Source organism: Amia ocellicauda, chromosome 7 (genome assembly GCF_036373705.1).
Source record: "Amia ocellicauda isolate fAmiCal2 chromosome 7, fAmiCal2.hap1, whole genome shotgun sequence".
NCBI classification, from domain to species: domain Eukaryota; kingdom Metazoa; phylum Chordata; class Actinopteri; order Amiiformes; family Amiidae; genus Amia; species Amia ocellicauda.
In genome coordinates this window covers 42,584,510-42,609,312 of record NC_089856.1, presented here as the reverse complement: position 1 = coordinate 42,609,312, position 24,803 = coordinate 42,584,510, and the positions used below count along the sequence as shown (strand labels likewise).

Sequence of the window (24,803 nt, the reverse complement as noted above, 5' to 3'; positions counted from 1 at the left end):
ATTGCAGTATGCAGTTCTGAGCGGCTCCACTAATGGGATCGGCGGGATTGTGCAGATGAGCGCAGAGCTGCGGAAATCTGCTCCACACGACCGCGTCCTGGTCACATTGCGCGATCGCTGTGCAACGACAACGCATGGTTGTGTCTATCAATAATTCATTATTAAAGCTTCAGTTAAGGAATCGGTCAGGATTGGTTTACATTCTTTTGATTCTTTTTTAAATAAAAAACAGGGAGACGCTTAGCTCAGGAATATTACATTTACAATGTACTAGTGTCCAATTGATTCTGGGTTTGAATTGTGTCATTTCTGGAAGTACGACGAGCCTTTAGCAGGTTTTCAAAACACATCTGCTCATTTTGAACTGTAATGTTCTGGATTCTGAACCCCAGAGGACTCATGCAGTGAAATAAATCCTAAATCCTTGTTATTGTAGGTGTGGGGTGCAGGACGACATGGATTTATTTGGGGATCTTCCTGAACCAACGCAAGCTGCAGGTAATTCAATTAGAAATATGCTCATTATTGGTGTTACCGTTTGCACGTCGGGTCGTGCTTGGGACAGGTGCTTCCTCAGATTAACTCCGGTGGAGAGGCTGACGAAATACAGATTTGGTTAGAAAAATAATACAGATTAACAGTAGGCTACGTAATTAATCAACTGTAGTGAAGGTATACATGACACATACACTGTATATATCTATATTTGTGTGTGTGTTGTTATCACTAAAGCAGTGGAAAGTATTAAAGGCCGGACGGGGTGAGCTCAAATCCCCGGTCTGGCGTGAAGGCTGTGACCGAGAGGGAGCCGTCGATACCCAGCGTTAGAGATATGTCAGAGGTAGAGATATAAGTGGGGAGTGATATAGACGTTAAATGCATTTATTATTGACCTACGTATCAATATTCTGTATGGCAAACGCTGAATATGCATAATTGTTCTGGTTTTAACAATTACATATATCTAACCATTATCATTTCAAATTACATGTATTTTTGTTTGCAGGCAAAATTGCATTAATATTGTGACACGTAAATAAACCAAAACAAGCAAGTGCATATTTGGTAGTATATGGATGGATCTCTTGCATACATCTAATTGTAATTATTTTATGTTGCAAAGACGGCATGTGGCATGACAGTTCTGTTTAAAGACCAATATTGATACACATGTTTAGGATACTGTGGTTATTAAAACTCATTTTAAACACATTGTATTTTCTTAAATTGAAATAAATAAATAAAATTCAAATGTACTAGTGACATATGGCAAAAAACTGAATATGCTTTGAAGACATTTTCTATTTACCACTATGACAGTCCTGTACAATTTAAAGAATAGCTACGAATGGTCATTGAATGAAGACCTAGAACATAATTGTGTACTAGTAGTTTAGCCTAATCTGGAATTAAAACCATAAGACCTGATGGTTTTTAGGCCTTTTATCCAACAACATTTTAAACTATTACATCAAGGCTAGAATTTTAAACTGGAGCCAGTGTTGCCATGAGTGAAACTGATGGGCTGATATTGTTACCTGATTTCCACTAGGCTGTGTTATTTGATTATGTGAGGTGTGGGCATAAGGATAAGTATGTGTAAACGTATATACAGAGGACACATTTAAATAATTGGCTGTTTTTCACTTTAATAGTCCTCTTCCTATTTGTTTGCAGTCGCCGTGGGCTCTGATAGGATTTCGGACATTGCGGTCGAGAGCAAGGCAGAGAAGAGGAAGCGAGAGTCTGGAGACAATGGCACAGAGCAAGAGTTGGGGGAAAAGAAAGTTTGTAAAGGTTTTCAGTACCCCCAGAACATTACTTTCCTATAAGTTGAAAGGATTTTTAAGATTCCCCTTTTGATTGGTTTTCCAAATGTTACTTATAGTATTGTTTTAAGCACCATGCAGTTTCCAGACAAATTACACATTGTCTTTGAGTAAAACATGTACACCATGGAGGAGAAAAATGACCCTGGGCTGAAATCTAATGGTGTCTTTGATCAAGGGTGTGTTTGTGTTTGTGTGGGTGTCTTTCGCAGGAATCCCCAGATTGAAGGGATACGTTGCGGCGCGGAGAGGAGAGAGGGAGGAGATGCAGGACGCTCACACTCTTCTGCCCGACCTGTCTGCCCACGTCTCCTCACTGCCTCCCCAAGTGTGAGTGACACTCCAGAGCTCTTGTCCCCAGATGTCTGTAACCATGTAAATCCCAATGGTTTCTCACAGCGACACGGTTGGGACATAATCACACCTGTTACCTGTCCAGTCAGATATTTGCAGGGAAAAGGGGAAAGGTTTTATGAACTTGGGCTTGATGATAAGTTTAGACCGGTTTTCAGCATGAAAAGATACAGCCGACTGGAGGCAGGAGAATGTTTGATAACATTTTTAGCCTGGTCTTCTCCTAGGTCTCGCCTGGCATACTTTGCGGTCTTTGACGGGCATGGGGGAAGCAGGGCATCCAGGTTTGCTGCAGAAAATCTCCACCTCAACCTGTCTCAGAAGTTCCCGAAAGGTGGGTTAGCCTGTTTGCCGGCTGTTGTTTCTCACTTCAGACTAGTATTTTGGAACCAGTAGGTTCTCCTCGGTCCAGGTTGTTGAACTGGGGGGTGTGTGAGAGGTCTTTGGGATACAATCGTCTATCCCATCATGCTTTGGTGATGTTGTCTGCTCAACAGCATGGGGGTGCACAGGCTGAAATGGACAAGGTCAGGGGGTGCGTGAGCCAAAACAGTCCCAGGAGAGAGTGCATTAGAGAACATCCATCACTAGGGGGAGCCGCTGTCTTAGCTTTTCGCTCCGTTTGTGTTATGCTGTCTCCAAAAATCAGAGATGTTCACAGTGTACGGCGCCAAATAGTTTTGTTCCTTTTTGAAACTGTTATTAGGCACCTCCCTGCTCAAATGCAATGGTAGGTAGATTATACACTGAGATAAAATGCACACACAGTATGTAATTTAGCAGTTCAGTTGTAAAATGCTTAAGTGCCAAGTTCATCCACTTATTATTAATGTGATTTTGTTCTGTTAACTAAAGCTACCCTGCTCCCTCTGATGTCTGTCTTCCTTCTGCTATGCAGGTGAGGTCGAAAACCTTGACAAGCTGGTGAAGAAGTGCCTGCTGGAGACTTTCAAACAGACGGACGAAGATTTCCTCAAGCACGCCTCCAGTCAGTGAGTATATCTGCTGCCGTGTACATAGAGGAGTGCTCCCAGAATGCACTGCTCTGTTACAGGAGAGGACAGCTTGATCGGCTCGACTTGTATTGGAATTAATCACCTCCGAGATGTTATACTTGCCAGGCTGATGCAGTGACATCAGTGGGGCCTATTTGAATCCTTCTGGAATTACACACGATGGAAGAGCTTCACACTATCTGTGGGGCATGTCTTAGCTTTTTAGAGTATTTTGTAAAACAAACATCTGTCTAGTGATATTACTTCTATACATTAAACACTGTCCTCCTTGTTTCTCTCACAGTCTTTAAAGAGAAGCTTAAATCAAGGTACAAAGAATTACCTTATGGTGAAATCCAAATCTAAATCTGACTGCCCTTGTAGGTGAAGGTGTTGAGGTGGAGTGTTAGGTATTGATTCCCTATTTCCAAATCTAACTAAACGAAATGCCCTGGAACATAATCGAAAGTGTGCGAATCACATTGTCCTCTGTTGTGTCCCTCAGAAAGCCAGCATGGAAGGATGGCTCCACGGCTACCTGCATGTTTGTGGTTGACGACGTTGTGTATGTGGCCAACCTGGGGGACAGTAGGGTACGTATATGACAGTCTGGCGTGGGGGATGTTTTTTGAGGGCTGAGGGCAGGTTTGAGGCTCTGTACTCCATACTCCTCAGTGAGTCCTGAGCAGCCAGAACCATGCTTTGAGGTTTGTGGAGACCACTAGGTTTTACATTAACACCAAAAGCCTCTTGCTTTCATTAGTAGATGGTCATTCTGCTCACCATGTTAGTTTTCCCTGCGCTTGTGGCATTTGAATATATTCTTTATGTTAAGTGATTTATTAGCAGTAGTAGTAGGACTGTTTGGTTAGCATTATTGTAATTACCTTAAATGTGCGCACAGGACAAGGTGCGCCTCTGCGGACGCCTGCTGAGGTTATTCGGGGTTCTGTCTGTTTTTATTTTTATTTTATGAAAAAATATATATTTTTTACAAAAGAAAGCCTTATTTAGTTTTTTGTGTGTGTGCCGTCTTCTATATAGAGCTGGCATTGTTCATTGACTCCGAACCGCCGGCGTCGTTGCTGATTCATTCACGCAGCGCTGCCGCGTTTCTGTTTGTGTCTTGGCTAGCCTGGAGACCTGTAATACAAAAATGTGTATTTAATGGAGTGGGGAACCAGGTTTGGGCAATGTTGCCATTACCAGTGTGCTCCATGACGTAAGCCTTCGTTTGAAAGGCCCTGAGTGTGTAGGCCTTGTGAAGCACTTTGTTTTTCTTAGAGATCATGTCACCAGCACCGCGCCAGGGCCTCACGCCATCGGACAGACCCGATAGAGATCAGTTCAGTGTAAGAACCTCTGCTCTGACTGAACGGTCTGCTATGGAAAAGGCTGTCAGTGCTGAGCATCTAATATGTGGATGTCAATGTCAGCTCTGCATCTGCGGCCTTTCACTCCACCTGAGCTCCCGAGTTACAACTAAACTGGCCTACTTATTTGACTCACTGGACCAACTTAACCTTTCTCTCTCAGCCACTAAAAAAGTTGTCGTAGGTAACCTCACCTTGAATGAAGTGAATCTTTTTTAAATTGTCTTCAAATCATATTGAACAAACAAACTTGTTTTTCTCTCTCCCCCAAAATGTGTTAATAATTATACCCACTGAGTAATGGAGACCTTAAACTGGGACAAAAACAGCAATCCAATCCTCCAGGGCTTGGGTTGGATGCCGCTGCTATACGATAGCTAGCTCCTCCCACTTATTAAACAAACAAAACAGAAGGGTGTGTGAAAAGATGCTTCCGATCTCTTAATGGTTGTCTCAGCAGTGTAGTACCCCCCCATCCCTACGGACAGACCAGCCTTGTTGCGTGTTTGTTTTTCTCCCAAACTGACATGTGGCTTGTGTGGCGCTGTGCTTACCAGGCCGTGCTGTGCCGGGGCGGAGGGGAGGTCGGCGGGACGTTCTCCACGCTGGCTCTCAGCAGAGAGCACAACCCCACCTGCTACGAGGAGAGGATGAGGATCCAAAAGGCGGGGGGCACTGTCAGGTGAGACCCCACTTCCCCTTTCCCTGGGAGGATAGATGCAGCACATCCTTGGAAATGTGTGTCCAAATAGGAGAAACACAGACACATAACTTTGTTCGAAATTGCAGTGTGATGGTGTTTTTTTTATTTTTTTGCTTGTGATCTGGAATGTATCCGTGGGTTCCTTTTAAATTTTGTTTTGTTCTTTTAAATTAGCTTTATACCCTTGATACAGTGTTAAATAACAGTCTTGAGCTGAGTCTGAAGCTTGTATTTCAGCAAGGGGGCGCTAGACAGTTACAATAAGCGCCAAGTAACCCTTAGTTATCAGAAAGACTTAATTTCAGTGACACCAACTTTTTTTTTTTTTTTTTAATTCTGCAGGTAGCTTAAGGTCCTTATATTTTTTCAGAGAACGTCAGCGTTAATTAATTGAAGGATGACGCAGGTGGATCGTTAAGGCTCTAAGAGGATTAAGTATACACTCAATTTGGAGTTATGCGCATGTAGGTTCCTTATTATTTTATGTGCCACTGCTTTTTAATAACCGATAATGACTGTGGATTAAAGATGGTTGATTCCCACTTTTGAGTCGGGATGCCCTCAGGGCTTTTCCGAGTTCTTGGAAATATTTCAAGGATCTATGTTAGGCTCAGAATAAACAAGTGTGTAATCATCAGATGTGTAGTTAGCTCACATAATTCAATCATTCAATACCCTTTCTTTTCTTTCTTTTAAAATGTATCAATTAATTGTGACAAGCATTTAATGTGTTACACATGCAGTTGCTAATGAAGTTTTCTAATGCCCAAATTCCCCAGTTTTCAGCCTGAACCTGAAGACTTCTTTACACTCAAGTTGTCTTAGATCTTGGGTGAGGAAAGAAACTGTTTCAGCCAAACGTGAGGGGCTTTGGTTAATGTCACGATTGTGTAGACTAGCAATAACATGAGTGTGAATCTGCTGTATCTGATGGGATTCTGTTTTGCATGTTGGCCGTTTTGACCTTTTCATTTTCCGAGTCCTTATTTAGGACTGGTTGGAAGAGGGGATCAGATTTGTTTGCATTTTTGTGTATGTGTGTCCTCAAACAGCAGTCTTAGATTGTGTACCGATTGTGCTTTTTTAAAGGAAAAGACCGCTCTTGAACATATGAACGTCCTTTCACAGAGGATGCGACAAACGGGTCATAGAAAAACACATCTCAATGTTTCAAGAGCCATATTGCTCTTATTAGTTTTCATTTTGATTTTGCTATATTGGGGTATCACTGTGTAAATTATTCAAATTATTATACAAGTTAAGATAGCGTTGATTTGGTCTCAGCCTCAGTGTGATTCTTGTTAGTCTCACTAAATGTTTCATTCACTGCCCTTGTTCTGGGAAGGAGATTGTGACGTGAAGTGTGCCTGTGCTCTGCCACCTTGTTCCACAGGTCTCTTGTGGTCCTCCTAAGATTGCCCCAGTATTGTAGCTTTGCACCTGCAGTGTCTGTCACACAGGTCTCCTATGCCCTGTCTGGATTTGCGGTTTGTGGAATTAAAAATGGAAATGTGTCTGACAGCGGCTGCATGCTGCGGCAGAGACACAGGCGAGTGGTGAAAGTATAAACTCCCTTTTCTCTGGGAGTCCGTAATTAACAAGAACAATAAATAAGCACCTTGATAACAAAAGGGGAAACAACATATAATTGTCTATTGTTTCCTGTTACTAACTATAATCAACAAGCTTTTTTTTTTTTTTTCTTCTGGTGCAGAAACCTAACATTACTGGAACGCTTCATTTGAAGTAAAATCAGGCCAAAAGACTTCCTGTCTGTCGTAGCTTCATTTTTGCGGTCATTTAGGCAGACAAACGGTTACATAATTAGGCAAAGGTTTCTTTGTGCGTCTTGTGTTTGTGTTCATCTAGAAACAATTTTGGAGTTGTTTGAAATTCTTCTGAGATTGTTAATGTGACATTTTATGTGCAGCGATAGTGTTTTGGCATTCTTCGCGGTGAGGGGCAATCTTTGAGCGCGAGTCATTTCAGTCAAGGTGGATTACAAATGTTGTGGCAAAGAGCACTGGAATGTAAGAACAGTGGTATGCAAAGAACAATTGTTGGCAATTGTCATTATGTACTCCTCAGTTTAAATAGCACTAGGGACTTCCCAGGGGCTCATTCTGCAAAAACTTCTGATTGGAGCACAGGTTGAACCCTATTGCCCAGATGTTGCCATGTTGAACCACGACTACAGGAGGCTGACAGTAGCCAAAAGAGTATTAATCCTTTTAAAAACAAGATAAGACGGATCTTTCCCCCCTTTTTAATCAGGTGAATCAGTCTTGTGCATAGTTGCAAAAACAAATGACTACTTCCTCTTATCTCACCCCTCTCGCGCCTGGCTTTAGGAAGGTGGCAGGAATTAATTTGCTTACCACTTTCACCGCCACAGCTTTTCATCCCATCGCAGTTTCCTGTTGACATCACGGAACATGGTGCAATCTAGACCTGAACGATCCTTCTCGGTGGCTATTGTTAAAGGTGCTGTGGGAGAGAGGATCTGTGCCGAGATGGAGGATTCCCCATTCTTTGCCTGGGATCTACTACAAAAGAACTCCCAGCCTGCTTTGGGGCACTAGCTAACACTATATTCTTCTTGTCCCTGTCTACTCTTGTGCCGCGGCCTATTCTTTTTTCCGAAATAAGCGCTCTGTAACCTCTCCAGTCTGCGGGGCAGTGACGTAGCCGCTAAACAGGTCATTGTATGTACTCGGGGTCAGTGTCCGATACACTCTGCGGGTCCTCAAAACAAAATGGATATCCGGCGATTCTGTCTCTGTCTCCAGTCTTCTCACGCCCTCCTGGCGTTTACCCTGGCTGTAGCGGCAGGTGTCCTTGCCAGTACTTTTCAGTCTCCTTGTCGGGAGAGAAGTTGAGAAGTGGGAGGCGACTTCTTGGCAAATTCCTGTCGTTCCCGCTCGCTCCCCGTGGGGCGCCACACACCCTTTACCCTGAGTGGGAGATGCTTCACTCCTCAGTCCCACGACTCGGCTCTTCCGTTGGCTCTGTAGATGTGCCGTCGGGGGGGGGGGGGAGTCTGCTAGCCTGATAGTGTCGATCTCGGGGAGTGTGTGTCCTCTTCGCTTTTCCTGTTCTCTTAGGAGATCACGTAACTTTAGATACCAGAGCTGCGGATGTTAACTAGCGTTGGGCTACCGACCAATGTCACCTTTCTCAGCAGCAACCTGATCTGTGTACTGACCAAGTCCAGCCTTACGTAATTCTTAAAACTACCTTCAGTGTGGTATGGCAGTACAACTCTTGCTCTAGTGCAGCAGGGCTCTGCAGAATGTAGTGCCCATCCTCTGTGGCAGCTTTGGGGGGGGGGTGGGGGCTGGAGCCTGCAGGGCTGTCGAGCACCTCTCCTGGCACACTCTCTTCCCTAGAAGCTGGGTGGGCTCTGACTGCACCTCCTTGGGGGATGGGAACCCCTGGGTGGTCTCCGTGTACTGGGGGGGAGGAGGGGATGACTAATTGAGGGGTTGTGTGTTGGCCCACTGTTGCAGTAATTCACTTCAACGGAAATCACGGAGGGAGCACTTGCAGCTACAGCAAGCTCCGTGCCGGCTCTCTACAGTGGCTCTCTCCGCTCCGAGCATTAGCCGAGGACTGGTATAGCCCACAGAGCCCTGCCCGGACTGTCTGGGCACACGGCGAGGAAATATCCTGCCCGGTTCCAGGCCGGGCCTGGGCTCGTTGCCTGAGGAGACCCGTTCAGAATGAGGAAATGCAACCACTTGCCTTAAAGCAGATGTTTTTAGGATTAGCACTGTATAACTCAGCATCCATCAATGCCAGACATGTTAGATGTAACTACTCAACTTCATATGTTAATTTGACGAAGCCGTGAGAGCTTTGTCTTCGTGAATGACATGCAAACATGTTAGCCTAGTTACCTAGTTATTATGTCTGTATCCACAGGTCTAACAGGAGGTATTTTAACTGTTTAACTGCCATGAACACCACCTTTTAGATAGAAGCTTGTTAATTCATTGAAATCCTGCAGTGGAAATCCAGATGTTTTTCTGTATTTTTCTGTTTTTATATGTAAACAGCTGTCAAAACCAGTTTGTGCTACAAGCGGTTAAACCAGCAGCAGTCTTAAAGTGGAAATTCCTTACTTATGTCCTGACAACTCTGAGATTGTATGAATAATAATAATAATAATGTTTACAAATTATTAGGTAGCCTTTATACAATTATACAAACAGTTGTTTCACCAAATATCCTGCACTGGAAGTTCAGTAGTTACGTCTTGGCATCTTTGAGATTTTTCTGTTTCTTTAGTTTTTTATTGCTGAACTCTGTGAGTAATGTATTTGCTACAGAGCTTTGTGCAGGAGCAGGTTATTCGGGGACCCCATTGTGTTCCATTATCTCAGTGTGAAGAGAAACAGTTGTGCGCTTGGCTCACATGCACGTTCATACCACGTCTAAGCCAAGAGCCTTACTGTACCGACCACCTTATAAAGCACTTAATCCCTCATCTCTGCCGGTCCGAGGAGATTCTGAAACGCTCCCAAACTGTCCATAATTGATACGATTTACGAGAACGAGACGATCACACTCCGAGCATCTCAAGGCTTTGCTTAAAACAAAGGACTCTGTTCCGAACTTATTCATAGTTCTGTATCTTTTATTTCTCATTGCAAAGTATGTCACGTATCGCAGCAAGAAGTGACATTTCGTCTGTTTAAAGAACATGTGCTAGGAAACCCTTGTATAAATGCACAAAGCACGTTGGCCTATTTATTGCACAGCGTTACACAACTGAAATCTTTTGCCTAGTTGGGAAAACGTGTTCGTCCGCAGTACAACTGAAGGCATTGGGAGGAAGTGTTTTGTGCCACTGAACATGGGTAAGGAATTAATTATTGTAATTATGAGCGTCTGTTTAGCCGTAATTGTAGCAGTGGAGCAACAAAGAGGGTTCAGGATAAGAGCCAAGGATAAAGGATGAACAGTAAAAGCAAGCTTAAAAAAACTAGAGTGGGCTTTTCCATTGATTTCACTGTAGTGTTGCCGAAAGCAGGATCACCCTGTTTTTAAACCACGTCAGACTAATGTAGACGGTATCGTCCTTTCCCTTAATTCTTTTAATCGGGCGAATCAGACTTGTGTATAGTAACTAGAACACGTCTTTATCTCGCCCCTCTCTCGTGCTGTGCTGCAGGAAAGTGGCAGGACTGCATTAATTACAACTTTCACCACAGCAGCTTTTCATTTGATCCCATCATAGTTTCCTGTTGAGATCACATTGCTGGTTGGCAGGTGCCATCTAGACTAGAAAGGAGACTTTTTTTCATTTTCTCTTGCCAAGACAAAGCTGTGGGATTGAAGACCTGTGTGGAGAAGGAGGATGGTAACATGGGCTGTCCAACTGTTTGGGCCACGAAACCTAGAAACACGAGAGAGCATGGAATTTACAGGAAGTCGTTAGGCCCAGCCCTTATGCAAGATTACCCTGATTAACTTACCTTTTGGTTTTTGCACTTCTAGCATGATTTTCCTGCAGTCGTACCATAGTTGTACCGTGGTTTCCTATGGATTCAACATGGGAATACTATTATAAATATTTCTAGGACAGGTTTACTGTGCTAGACTATTGGCATACAGGCATGTTTAAAGCATAGGTAATCACAGTAAAAACTAAGTACAACTATAATTAAACCAGGTTGTGGTAAATTTATCAGGGTGAACTTGCATCAGGTCTATTACCCTAATAGTTGTTTGTAGTTTACAGATGCAAGATCAAACCATGTTTTATTATTGATAAGAAGAGAAGTTAACATAACCTAATGTAAATCTATTTAACAGACAGATTTGACACATTGACAAGTCACCAGAGCGCAGTGTAGTGTTAAACCTTATACTGTTACCTAACTTTAATGGATCTCTCCCAGTGTTATTTGGGAAACAATCACTGCTCTTACCTATATTGACTCCAAGTTCATGTGTAAGAAATGGAGGGGGGGGGTATGGGACGGGAAAGCAGAGAAAGAGTGTTTATCGCCTACAAATGGCCTGCCAAAACCCTTCAAGGCCTTGGATATAAAACTACTAATTTATTTAGAAAAAGAAACATAATTTATACGCCGCTGAAACAGTGCCAGGGGGAGCAATTAACAGCAAACAAGATGGAAAAATCTGTCTGCAAGCCATAGAATGTGTTTTGAGCACTCCGCATGGAGGCCGTCCAAGTTTCACAACGCAGGATGCTTGAGAACAGTGGTGTGCGTTCCCGGAGGGGCCTTGAGACCAACATGGGAGACGCTGCCAAAGATTTATAGAGACGTAGAGTTGGGTGCTGGGGTGCGGGGGTCTAGGAGGAAGCAGGAATGTCGCGTTTAACCCTTCAAGGTATCATCTCTTGGCCGTACAATGCCACTACTTACTTGCGTTCCTTTTCACCGTTCGATATGTGTCGCCTTCACCAATCCCCGTAGATCGATTTACAAAAATCCAATATGTTGTCAATAACGATATTGAATTCATAGTGAATATAGATAAGATAGGAAGTGAATTCATGCATCCTTAATCCAGTATGAGACATTTTAAGACGGCATGAGACCATATTTAGTCATCATTCCAACATAATGTAGGTATTAAACTGCCATGGTCTTCTGCTTCAGTGATATGTCATGTTAACTTCCCTAAGCTTGTTACTCAGCTTTTTATGGTAGAAGGAATTTGTGTCTTTCTGAAAATAAAAATAATAAATAAATCATACCTGTCTGAAACCTGCTGTGGGTTATTAGTGTGCAGTATATTAAAGAAAAACACACACAATAAAGGCGCAATGGTTTGGTGTTATTCTGAAGGCTTGGGATATGTGCAAACATGCAGGGATTAGTACAGGAGAATGAGTGCGTGTCTCCGCATCTGCAATTTTCTGTGGGCACTTGGAGCTCTTACTTGCCCCCAGGCAATGAATTTAAAGGCGTTATGTAAACAATAGTTCTTGAAGTGAAAAAAAAAATAATAATAATTTACGGTAGTTTATTTTTTTCCCGAGGAGGTTTAGAGTTTCTGCTGTCATCACTGCTGCTCAGAGCCCTCCAAGCTTAGTATAACTCTCTCCAGCCCCTCTATGCAATAAAATCCCGTCTTCTCTGCTGTCTGCATCTCGGGATCGTTTCATTTTCGGGTCTCATCTGCCTTCACGTGTGCTCCACCAACTCTCCCCTCTGACCTGGCCGGGGTACACACTGCATGCGTTTTGCTGCCCAAGACCCTCAACACTGCATGCATTGACTATCTATACCACCCTGTTTGCCCACTCTCCATTCATCAGCGTGTAAATACTCGACTCTCGGCACCCCAGTGCGATCTCGGCAATGGCCAACGCTAAAGCGATTCCCCCAGCCTCGGTGCTTCTCCGGCTCCCTGCTCTTCAGCAACGCAGGCACTGTAAACACTGGGCTGTCAGCTCGTGGCTTTCTCGTGTTTAATGAACACTTCAGCACGCCCGCTGCCCGGGAGCTTAGTCTGAGGTAAATTGGCCTGCTATTGGGAAGCGATCGTTTTTCTTTCAGCACCCCAGCGAGTTTGCCGGCCTCGTTTTTGACACAAAGCAGTCCTTGTAAGGCAATGCTGTTATGCCAGGAATCGAGTTTGTTAGTTTCTTTTTCTCTTCTTTATTTAATTTTTTCAAGGTACGCTGCTGGTCTCCTGGCTCCGTTTACATTCTGCACGCTTGTGTCGGCCGCAGCACGAGAGCCCGCAGATTTAGGGGGCGGAGGGGGCAGGAGTCAGGGGAAGGTGTATAGGGACTAACCTGGCCCTGAGATGTTTCTTCCTAACGCTGCAGAATAAATTATGTGCTGCTGGCTGAGATGTCTTTGCTGCAGTACTTGCTCTGTATCTCAGATTTCCCAAGCCTTAACCCTTGGCTGAAAGTGTATATCTGGTGTATGTCAAAAACACTTCAAAACTAAAACCTGCAAACTCACCTTTCTCTATCTGTCTGTATTGATACTCTAATACTCCTATGGTTCACAACATGCAAAATAACCACACATAATATTCCAAATATTAGGTCCTAAATGGTCCTGAAGTCTTAAATGGCCACCAAAAATTTGAAAAATGTGTGGATTTGCTGTTGACCCAAGGCCAGTCAGAGATCTGGGTGTTTGAAGGTGGCAATGACTTGATTTGCAATTCAGTAATTAAGCACACTATCTAGGTGTAATCCCATCCCTAAGCCTATCGCCTGTGTGTCTCCAGAATGGATTGTTTTTTTAATTGTGCGTCATGCCGTTCATCCCTGCTGCCAGACAGCGCTGATCACAATGATTGCACACATTTTCTGTCCAGGGAGGGCTTTGACATGTCTTCAGTGTATTGTGTGACCAATCGAGGGGTTCTTTTGAAGTTGCAAGTCAATCCAATATGTATAAATTAGCATTCTCTTGTCAGAAAGGCAGAGAGAGGTAAAGGATGGGGGCGAGAAGCTTTTGGTAAGAGACTGTGCCTGGTTTGGCCTCAGAAAAGTAGTTAAGATGGTGGATAGATAGAGAGTCACAAAGCAGTGGGTTTGACAGGATCAGTTCAATACTTTACTTTCAGAAATGGTAGTGAATAAAACCTTTCTGCATGACAATAATACATACTTTAAATATCTTAACTTTAAACATAAATAAATACTTCCTATATCATGTCCATTTACAACCCATTATCATTTCACCATTGAAGGTAAGAGGGGAGTTTCTGAGATTCCCTTTCTATCTGTATGTGTGTTTGTCTGCCTCAATGTTTAAAATTCTCTGATGTCTGGAAGTGATTGTCTGTAAGGTTCCCCCGCAGAGTGAAGCCTAGTATCTTCGAATGAACTGGAGAAAATTGTTCAGAATGATCCAGTCTTTTGTAATGTACAGATATGATACAGACACTTTTTGGTTAAATAAACTGTTTTGTCTCATTTCCTTTTAAAAGCGCAGCTGTTCTGCTAGCTTTTGGTAACCCCAAGGTAGAAGATGTCTCATTCCTAAATATCTGAACAGTATTTAGAGTTGAGGCATGCAGACATGTTACAGGCCTAATCCCTGGTTTAATGGAGTGGTTAATTGACCGTTTGCCAAGACGTGTATGAAATCGGCCAGGTAGCCTCATGTTTGTCTCTCCCACAAGTGCATAGTTTTGAGCCCCCTAAATAATACCTGAGAAAAATCAATTATGTATAAAAAGGAACAAATAAATGTGTAAGCAAATACTGCAGGATAGTAGACTCAATTAGATGGAAAAACATCATTAGCGGGTGTAGGGGGGATGGTTGTTTGGGAGCAGCACACAGGCGATCGGGGGCCGTGGTTGCGGCGCTCTCAGACAGCAGCCTGTCAGCTCGCAGCGCAGACGAGAGCCGAGCACAACACAGCTCTCATTCTGTGGCGGCCGACTGCGCCCAGGCAATTACACCGGAGACAGCGGGCTGATTCCAAACAATTAGAGAGGAGACGACCGCACGGCAGCCCTCAACTGTCACCCAGAGCCCCCGGTTTTTGCCACTGCGGCTCCACAGCTCGGCATTCACACGCATGCCGCAACGGTGTAATTAAGCTAAATTGGGTGTTAAATGGCAGCAGCTGTCAGTGCACCATCCTAAACAATTAGATTTCTCTTTTTTTGGGGCGGGGGGGGTGTTGTTTTTATAGGTACATTTTTTTCTCGTGTGTGCGTGTGTGAGTACCTGCACTCACACTGGTCCGCTGAGCGGTTAACCCAACAACCAAATTCATACAATCTCTGCCGTCTGATTCGTAGCCTTCCTCAAAATTAATGTGAATTAGTTATCTTAAGATATGTGTCTCTAGTGCTTTTATTTTGTCAGACCCTCATTCCGGCTGTCAGAGTTCACATCGTCGTCTGCAGGCTTCTGCCATATTTGCATCTTTTGATTTAATCCCCATCCTTATTACCTTCTTTTCCAGTCCATTTTCGGAGGGTCGATAACTTTCTTTTGAATTGCAAAGTGCTGCATAATCACAAACCAGCCACTTACCGAATTATGCTCAAATTAGTGTCTAGACAGATTTTCTCCTGTACATAAAGCCCTTCTTCTCTCCGTGTGTTTGTTTACAAGCCTGAGTAAACAGCAATGAATCAGGCAGCGACAGGTGGAATGTAGGGAACAATGCTGTGGGCTGTGGTGAGGCTTTGCCTGGGATAGAGAGGAATATCTTCTGGCTCTCCTGAGTATGAAAATGAAGTGAATATGCTATGGCCTTTGCAGTCACCAGATCTCAACACAATTGAACACCTATGGGAGATTCTGGACCGAAGTGTTAGACAGCACTCTCCACCACCATCATCAAAACCCCAAATGAGGGAATATCTTTTGGAAGAATGGTGTTCATCCCTCCAGTAGAGTCCAGAGACTCGTAGAATCTGTGCCAAGAGCATTGAAGCTGTTCTGGCAGCTCGTGGTGCCCAACACCTTACCGAGAAGCTTTATGTTGGTTTTCCTTTAATTTGTCACCCATCTGTATGTATTTAGCGATACACAAACACACACAAATGGAGAATGTTGTCAGGGGCTGGGGAATCAGAATTCCTATATAATTATTTGTTTTGACAGTGACAAAAAATAAAAATAAAGCAAGTTTGCACAAGCTACCAAGAATCGTAAAAGCTTTTTCAGTATGCTCCCTGTTCAGGTGACAAATCACCTAATATTGTAATTACAACACTGAGTTTGTTGAAATGTCTCCCCGTGTGTCTAAGTGGAATCTAACCCCCCCTCTCTCTCTGTAGGGACGGGCGTGTCCTGGGAGTGCTGGAAGTGTCTCGCTCTCTGGGAGACGGGCAGTACAAGCGCTGTGGGGTGATCTCCACACCTGACCTCCGCCGCTGCCAGCTCTCACCCAGCGACAGGTACGGCTCTCTGCGTGCGATCCACGTGCCCCTCGGTGCAGCTTCTCCACGGGGGATTTCACCAGCTAACAACTCTCTGCCCCTTTCCTATCACTTCTGATTGGCCGGCTGATTGTCTTCTGTTGGTTACGTGGGTTTAGTCCAGTTATGTAAGTGGAAGACTTTAGTCAACCAGTCAGCCTACAAGTCTGGGTTCATCCCTAGCCACTGGTCAGTCATCGGCAAGATTATTCTTTCTTTTGTGCCTTTTCTGACTCATTTTTTTTAATAAATGTGCAAATCTAAATTATTCAAATGCAGATCCTCTGGGGAAACTAAATCTTTATGAATCAAGGATGAAGCAATTGATGCAGATGTTGGCATACAAATATTTCAGAAGCATTGTTTTCTAATCCCCTCCACCCCCCAAGATGCTCCACGAGGCATGACCGGAAAATCGGAATTATGTGTTTTCGTTGTGGCTGCTGATAGACATGACGCGCTCTCCCTTCCTGTCCATTAATCACAGTGCCTTCCCCTGCGCTGCATGTTTACTGCATATCCAGGGACCCTCACTGGTGCAACCTTATCTGTCCCATCTGGCTCTCCCTTGGCACAGCCACAGCCCCCCGCCCCCGCACCCTGCTCTGTCATCAAGGCCCTTGGGCGATTCCCTCGGACTTCCACGCATCGCACGGAAGGAGTGGGCGAATGTTTACTCTTCTGTTTGGCATCACAATGTAAACCCCTGGCCGTTTAGCGTGTGCTTGGCTGCCTCTGTGAGCAGGCCGTCGTTGTCCGTGCATGTCTCCGTATAAGACCATCCGGAGACTGAATGCTTTCTTCAGGTGGGCTATGCTGGTAAGACTAGACAGTGAAAGTGGGAGACGAGTCAGTTGGCAGCTTCGGGAAGTGACTGCACTGTTTTTTTTTAATGTTTGGATTTTAGCATCTCCGTCGTATCAGATACAGCCCGTTTAGGGTCAGAGAGAGGGGCTTTAATGAGGAATGTTAGTATTAACAGCTTCCTTTGGCTCTAGACTGTGACTGCCGAAGAGTCTTTTGTACAAGATGGCACCCCTGTCATGTGAGCGTGCGGTGTGTGGTTTGTGTTTCAGTGTGGATTAGGGTTGAAACTTGTTGGCCATATAATCCTGAGACACTTTGAGACGGGACAGGATTCTAAAGTTGCCCTGAAAATTAAATGAATTCATGTGTAAATTTAGAGGGAACATGGTCTTCTCAGATATGTTAGTTTCATTTCAATATATCCATCTCTTGCAGCTGTCAATGTTTTCACGTTGCTGTTGAGCTTGTCACAATTGCATTAAATAAATAAATAGATATTGATAGATATAAGCACACTCTCGTATGCCCAATCTCCACCTACCGCAGCAAAAGTGTCCTGCATGAAACCGCATTCGTTGCCATGATATACCATAATAAACATTACTAAGGTACAATTACTGTAATACACCATAGTTTACCCTCATATTGCAGTGTAGTACAGCACAGAGATGGTTTGATGACCTCATGGGAAACCACTGCGAAACTATAATAAAACCAGTTAGAAAGTGCAAAATATCTTACTTGACTAATTTAATTCTATACAGAAGTAATGTTTTGTTTAATTTTACCATGTCTAATTGTTGTTTGCTCTTTATAAGTGTCAGCTTCCTTGTTGTCATTTCTTGAAATCTACTATTCTACTTATAATCCAATGCCTTAGGAGCTGAAAACCATTTAAAAGGGTACAATTAAGAAAATCACTGGATAAACTAGGTAAGGGTTTTGGAGCTCAGATGCAACACAAAGCAGAAGACACTGTAGCATTAAGGGACAGATATGGGAAGCCCAGAAAATGAAGAGCTGTGACTGAGTACCCCTTTCTGTTGTATAACATGAGGGTCTATCTGTACTGCTTCGTCGGCATGAAAAGATGTTGTGTAGCAGAGCTGTGTGAAACGATTATTTGAATCGTGTTCGTAGGGATGGGGTTAGAATGATGTTGACTGAGGTAATTAAGACGTACAGCTAAGGAACAGCTGCAAAAAAGCGGAACTGTTTTTTTAATTAAAGATACTGATTCACCTGGCAAGAGAGGAAAGGCATTCTTTACCCAGACTAACATTTTCAGGTTTTCTTTGTTGTTGCTATTAAACCACAGAACCACAACTAAATTAAAAAGTAATTTACCCTTGATCATGTGACGGGGTGAACCTGAAAACTCAAATGCACAGTAAAAAAAAGTCCACTGCAGAAAATGTTGCCTCTGTCTCACATGTTTAACTCCCACCCAAGTATAGTACACTCCCAATTAATATAATACAGTTATACAGTGTTTCCATGATAGGAAAACTGATGCATTTGGATGTATTTTCATTTTCAGAAGAGCTAGTTACACTTCTGATGCAGCTCTGCTTTCTCGGTCGGTGTGAGTGTGATGGGCCAGTGTTCTCTCTCGGCAGGTTCGTGATCCTGGCCTGCGACGGCCTCTTCAAGGTCTTCTCTGCAGAGGAAGCGGTGAAGTTTGTGCTGGGGGTACTGCAGGTAGGTGAACCGCTCTTGTGCAGCCAGATCTGAAACAACGAAACTACTTCACTGTGTGTCTGGCTGATTCTCTGTGGCACCAGGCTCATTTGCAATCTCCACGCTGCAAACTCTGTGCCTGTCTGCGTGTTAGTTCTTACCGACTTCCTGTTTCTGAAACCCGTACGTTGTGTTTTCCATCGCTGGCTGACCTCAAGTCCCAAACAGCGGGTCCAAGCACATAACTCCAAGCGAGATGTCATTAGTCTCACGTTAACGTCACCTGCATGCAGCACCACCTCCAATAAATAAATGAGTGCATCCATCCGTCCATCCATATTCAATAACCGCTTTATCCAGCCGCGGTGAGCCGGAGCCCAGACCACCCCAGAGCTTGGGTCAGGTTTGACAGGACTGGCTATTCCCTTTCTTGGTGGGTGTGTCAATACTCACAGGGCTGTTTATAAATCAGACTACAGAATGTCACGGTGTTCCACACGCCCAGATAATTCACGAGAAAATAATATCTCGAAGCGTGGCAAATTAATCCCATCATCGTTCTAATTTTAGTTCTCGTCATTCTTACTACTGTTGTGTTCGCTTATAAACGGCCTTTTTCATAGCGAGGGTGCTGTGCACTGCCAACCTGTCTCGGGCGTACTAGACTGTGAACCCGAGGAGCTGACGGACCCCCCCCGCAGTTGGGCCTCAGTTTGGCAGGGGTCCACCGTAGCCCTGCAGTCTAGCCCCTGTGTTTTTTTTTCCCCTTCGACAGGACGACACCCTGCAGGAGAAGGAAGGGAAGACCCCGCAGGATGTGCGGTTCGAAACGGCGTGCCATCGCCTGGCCAACGAGGCGGTGCGGCGAGGCTGCGCAGACAACGTCACCGTCATACTTGTGGCCATCGAGTTCTGAACCGCGGACGAATTGGCCCAGCACCCGACCCAGAACACGCAGGGAGACCCGGGGGACTTGGAGCACAGTGGGGGGGAACAGGAGGCAAAAGTACACTGTCCTGGTCTCCAGATCTCTGGGCTTTCCTTGCTACCCAAACCTCCCAACGAAGGCCATGGCTCTTCTGACTAGCGATGGTGGCACATGTTTCGAGGAGCCAGGGTGGTTTTGTTATGCGTTCAAACGTTAGGAGCGATATTTTTATTTTGAATATTTGTTTCTCTCACTTCAGTTTTTCCATGTTTCCTAATTATAGTTGCCTCCCTGTAAAAATTGTTTTTACATTTGTCTTGTACTTTTGTTCATTAATAACATGGAAACTTGTGGTTACGGCTACATAAAGATAACGTTTGAGAAGCAAAAAAACGTGTCGGCTTTGGTTTTCTGGATGGAAGATCTGAACCAGTTGATTCCTAATCTTCTCTCATGGCCCCTTTTTTATCATTTAGTCCACTGTCAACATTTAAAATATCAAAATACCAAATCAGGACTCGCAGTGTCCGTGGTTACGATAGATTCCAGGGCTGACAAATTATGGTGTTTTGGTTCAATGAAACGACAGTCCCGCCAATTGTCAGAAGCTTAATGAACAGGAACTGTCCTGCCTGACTGAGCAGTGAGACAGAGACCTGGCTGTTCATTTCAAAGGAACCCTTGTCTTTACTATTGAAAGATTATTATTTTTCTACTAAAAGAGTTTATGGAAATCCTGCCCTTTTTCAACATGTGGTATCAAGTCTGAAATTTCTGAAGGCTTTAGTAGGAGGGTCCTGAGAACAATGTCAGTTTGAGAGTCATCGTAGATACCAGCAGTATCAACAGTAGTCATCAACGGCTTGTTTACACTGTCAGGAAAACGGAGGGAAGATTTGTCGTCAGTTGGCAAGTAAACCTCCAAATCCCACTGTGTCTTTTAACCTGATTTTTTCTTTCTAAAACAGTGAGAAAAACTTAATGTGCAGTATTTAATGAAACCAACCAGATAATACACAATAATTAATTGGACAGTTTCTCGGGATAAGGGTCAGTTAGTGGAAAAGCTAACTGGACATATTGTGAGGCTTGTGGCCTGTTGCAAGACCCAAAGTGGTTTCCCTTTAAGAGTCCTTTGAGTTTAATGGTGTTACAAAAAGTAACTTGAAGGTACTCTATTGAACACAGAAGTTATTCAAATCTTAAGCAATTTGCCACTGATTGTCATCCAGTCCAAGTGAAAATTGGTGTTATTTATGTATGACCTCAATTCACCTGCAAGCATCACTGTCGTCATTATCCAGGAAAGAAAAATCCTTAGATCTGTCCTTAAGAGAATGGTGTCAAAAGTTCCAGCTCCTATGTACCCTATGTCTTGGCATGTGTGAGCTCTTGGGACAATTGGCTCAAAAGTGGGGAGGCTGGGGATGCGAATAAAATCGTCCTGGGGAGACCCACAACTCAAGGATATCACTGAATGAAATCGCAGAATGAAGGCCCAACAGTTCAGGAGTATGTTTGTGGACTTGGTGAGGGTAGTGATATTGTGTATAGCTGAGCAAATCTCAGGGTTTCAGGTCTGGGTTAGTGGAGATAAACATATGCCGGAGTGAATGTCATTATCACTTCTCTTTCATGAGAAAAAAAAGAGTGAAAGAATCTAATCTAGGTTGCAGTTGTGTCCCAGTTTTTTTTTTTTTTTCCCCACATGTCGTCTTTTGGAAGAAGTAGACCCGCTGTCCCATGCGCGGTGTGGGGCTGGGAGCCCAGTGTGCAGAGACAGTCTGTGTGTGATAGCTCCAGCAGATTGCCTGCCGAGATAGTGGCGATGTGGCGCCGAGAGGTTCGCACAGACTGCAACAACATGATCTCTGTGAGAAGCGCAGAACGGCAGATTGACAGATACACGCTGTCTGAGTCGCGGATTCCAGCGCAGCCTGCGGAGATCAGCGCACTCACTATCTCGAGCGCTTCCCACATCCAGTCCGAGCATCTCGTGTGTCTGTGTGTTACTAATTACTTCGCTTACACAGGAAAAATAAATAACATCTTTTACTTAATGGATTTAAATCACCCTTATCGACAGTACTGCGTTTATTTTTGTTGTTTTGTTAAGGGGCTTATGAAGCAAATAAAGTAAACAATTTCAGAGTCAGTTAAGACCCGTTAATGAAAACTGTTGCAAAATTAATTGCTGAAATTGTTTTTTTTTTCTTCATGTAGTGTAGTGGGTGAAGTAAGATTTTTAGAACAACCAGATTGACTTCATTATTTACTCTTGTTAGGGAGATAGATTGAGGACCAAATTCAGTCAGACTGTGCCGTTGTGTCGTCCTGCGCCCTGGGATACAGGTTTGCCATGGGTGGGCCGCCGGCACAGAGCGGCTCGGATGGGGTTCTTGCAGCCCGTTCCCCGGAGATGATAAAAATGTGGCGTTTCTTCTCTTTGCACTTTCTGGTGTAATCGATGTCATAGATTTGCCCCGAAATCTGACTGATGGATGGAGCAGATGGGAATCTGGCCATAGCATTATTGGACTTTCAGCGAAGAACGCTATGCGTGTCTAAACAGAAACACGTGTCCTGGAGATTTTATTTTCTTCAGTATGAAACCAATGAAAGGGCAAAAAATATATCCAGTAAACTGTCAACTGGCAGCTTTTAGTAGTATTTTGTATGATTTGAAAGGAGGAAGTGATTGAGAGTAAGAATAGAAGAAAGGTTACAAACCAGTTTACTAATTTTAAATCACTTTTAACAAGATGCATCTTGAAATGTACATTTCACCTTTTCTCCATTTCCTCTCTCAGCCTTGACGGCATAATGCTCTTTACTGTAAATACATAGTCTTACACAGTTAGATTATGGCATGATGTTATTCTAACGCTTCAGCTGAGTCACGCAATTTTTTCCGATGGTCTCTGTGCTTTCTTGTGCCTCAAACGGTTGTGATTTTTCCTATACAATGATTGTGCCCATTTGTTAAGAGCGCCCTTAATTTTTTTAATTTTGTCTTTTGAAGTAAAAGCCAGTACCTGACATGGGCGTATGGCTGTAGATGGTGCATAAAATAGGCCTGACAGGCAATGTGAGACAACACCAAGGAGAAGGAGGTGTTAGCAGACAAGAAATGTTTGCCTGTGTGAGTGTTCTATTCTATTCTATTATTATTATTATTATTATTATTATTATTATTATTATTATTATTATTATTATTTATTTATTTGGCACATGCCTTTATTCAGGGCTTCTTACGAAGTTTCCAAGTGTATAATATAATCACTATACAATATTGTTCCAACGTTATACTGTACCATACAACACAAGCGCTGATGTAAGATTGAACTGGTTAAAGTGCCAGAGCAGAATGACAACAGTGGTCTTAGACTATAGTGATTCAGCAGGCCAGCAGGGAACTCTCCGTGTGTAAAGGCATAGGAGACGTGGCGTGGTGTGCATTCAGGCTGACAGAGGCATTGGGAGACGATTTACAGGGTGGACAAGTGCTGTCTGGACAGATGAGTCTTGAGGAGGTGCCCAGAGGTGATGAGAGATGATGCCGTCCTGATGTTTCACAGGCAGCTGGTGAGCCAAGGATGAGACTGTGTGTGTTTCTGTGTGTGTGTGAGAGAGAGAGGGAGAGAGATTACAGGATCCTGGCGCACACTCGAAGTGTGTGACTTGCTCTCTTGGCCCATCACTGCTCTGACACAGCCTGCGAGATAAGAGCCACAGGGAGACAATGGTACGTCGCCAGGCCCCGTCGTGTTTCTGATTGTGTGGAGGGATGGGCAGTTTATCGGAGCACATCTCTGCACTCTCACAGTCTTGTCTGGGCTGCGCAGAGGAGCTTGCGATTGTCTGCCCTTCAGAAATAAAAGCTGAGAGTCTGACAGAAATCCAGGTCCACAGTTATGCACGTTTACCCTGTTAAATACTCCACAGAAGTTATGCACCTTTAACATTATTTCAGTTTGGTTTTACCAAAGTTTTACTGTGGTTTTCTATGGGTTCAACATGTCTTCACTGTGCTTTACTGCACTGCAACATGGGAATACCATGATCATCATTTCCAATTCATGTACACTATAGTAGACAATGTTTTAATTATGGTCCAGTGTAGCAAAGCCCATTGTGGTGAAACCATAGGAAACCACTGTAAAGCTATAGGAAAAGCACAGACAAAACATGTTAAAAGGGCAAATGGTAAATTTACCAGGGTAAACATGCATATTGGTGGACCAGGAACATTTCAGTATAGATAATTGTATTTAGCAGGTTTGATCTAATATGTTTTGAAACAAAGATGGGAAATCCTGCAAACTATCAGTCATATTTCTGAGTATTTAATTGCGATCATTATCCTAAATCTAGATGTGATGTATTCTTTTGCAGTCTATTGTAACAGATGACTGTAGAACATACACACAAACCATTGCGGCCCAACCGAGATGTGTAGTACAGGGCTGAGGGAAGTTTTATTGCAGGTCATTCACCGCACAGTTCTGCGCTACGAGACTGTAGTGGCAGTAATGTTTACGTTGGCAGAATAGTTTCCTCACTTCCCAAAAGTAGAACACTTTAACAAACAGGGAATCAGATTACCATCCCTGTGCTGATAAAACACAACAAGAACAAGTAGCTGTTCCCAGGTTGCTACAGACAGAGGGGATTTATTTCAGACATGACAAGCGGTTAGGAATCATTTGGACTTAAGTTATGAGGGTTTTGAAACAGGGAAGTTGGCATGCTGGCGTCTTGCTCTGTGAAAGGAAAAACAAACTATAATTGGAAGCGAAAGACAAAAACAAGGAGTTTTTTGTTTTTTTCTTCAACTCTAAAGCAGTCCAAACACTTTGACTATAGTGTTAAGGACTAGCTTGACAGCATCAGTTTTATTTCATTTTTTAATCCTTTTAATTTCCAGGGGGGAACATTTGAATTAAGGATGGAGGCAGGAGTCTGTTTCTCTTCCTGTGTGACCTGAAATTACTCAGTGACATATAATTATGGAATCAGTGTGTAACATCCACTGGTAAACAATGCAGATTCCTCTAACATTTGCCAGTATAATATCTAGAATCACAAACGAGAAGAGCATTAAAACGATATGTTGTCTGACTGTCTGTAATGTTGCCTGTCACTTTCATAATCCTTCAATTAAAGATCTGTGTAGCTAAATGATATGTTTATTACCAAATTACAGTAATGTTCCAGAAACATCCACATATACAGCTCTGG

At 43.5% G+C, this 24,803-nt stretch overlaps 1 protein-coding gene across 3 annotated transcripts; it reads left to right on the top strand.

Annotated features, from left to right (window-relative positions):
- Positions 1–54: 54 nt before the first annotated feature.
- Positions 55–19,949, top strand: ilkap (integrin-linked kinase-associated serine/threonine phosphatase). Of its 3 annotated transcripts, none has more exons than XM_066709730.1 (11): positions 55–184; positions 437–498; positions 1,678–1,797; positions 2,042–2,159; positions 2,411–2,517; positions 3,082–3,175; positions 3,684–3,771; positions 5,109–5,233; positions 16,007–16,126; positions 18,574–18,655; positions 19,410–19,949. In XM_066709730.1, exons 1-11 carry the CDS (start codon positions 135–137, stop codon positions 19,548–19,550), a joined length of 1,107 nt encoding a protein of 368 aa, XP_066565827.1. In that variant the 5' UTR covers positions 55–134; the 3' UTR covers positions 19,551–19,949. The 3 variants fall into 3 exon arrangements, with proteins under 3 accessions (XP_066565827.1, XP_066565828.1, XP_066565830.1); XM_066709731.1 differs by having other exon boundaries at positions 56–137; XM_066709733.1 differs by lacking the exons at positions 55–184; positions 437–498 and having other exon boundaries at positions 1,673–1,787.
- Positions 19,950–24,803: the final 4,854 nt, after the last annotated feature.

Bases quoted from the DNA above. Each gene is read 5' to 3' on its own strand.
- ilkap (XM_066709730.1), top strand. From the start codon at position 135: ATGGTTGTGTCTATCAATAATTCATTATTAAAGCTTCAGTTAAGGAAT. The intron at 185-436 runs GTCAGGATTGGT...TTGTTATTGTAG, and splicing joins AAGCTTCAGTTAAGGAATCG to GTGTGGGGTGCAGGACGACA. The intron at 2,518-3,081 runs GTGGGTTAGCCT...TCTGCTATGCAG, and splicing joins GTCTCAGAAGTTCCCGAAAG to GTGAGGTCGAAAACCTTGAC.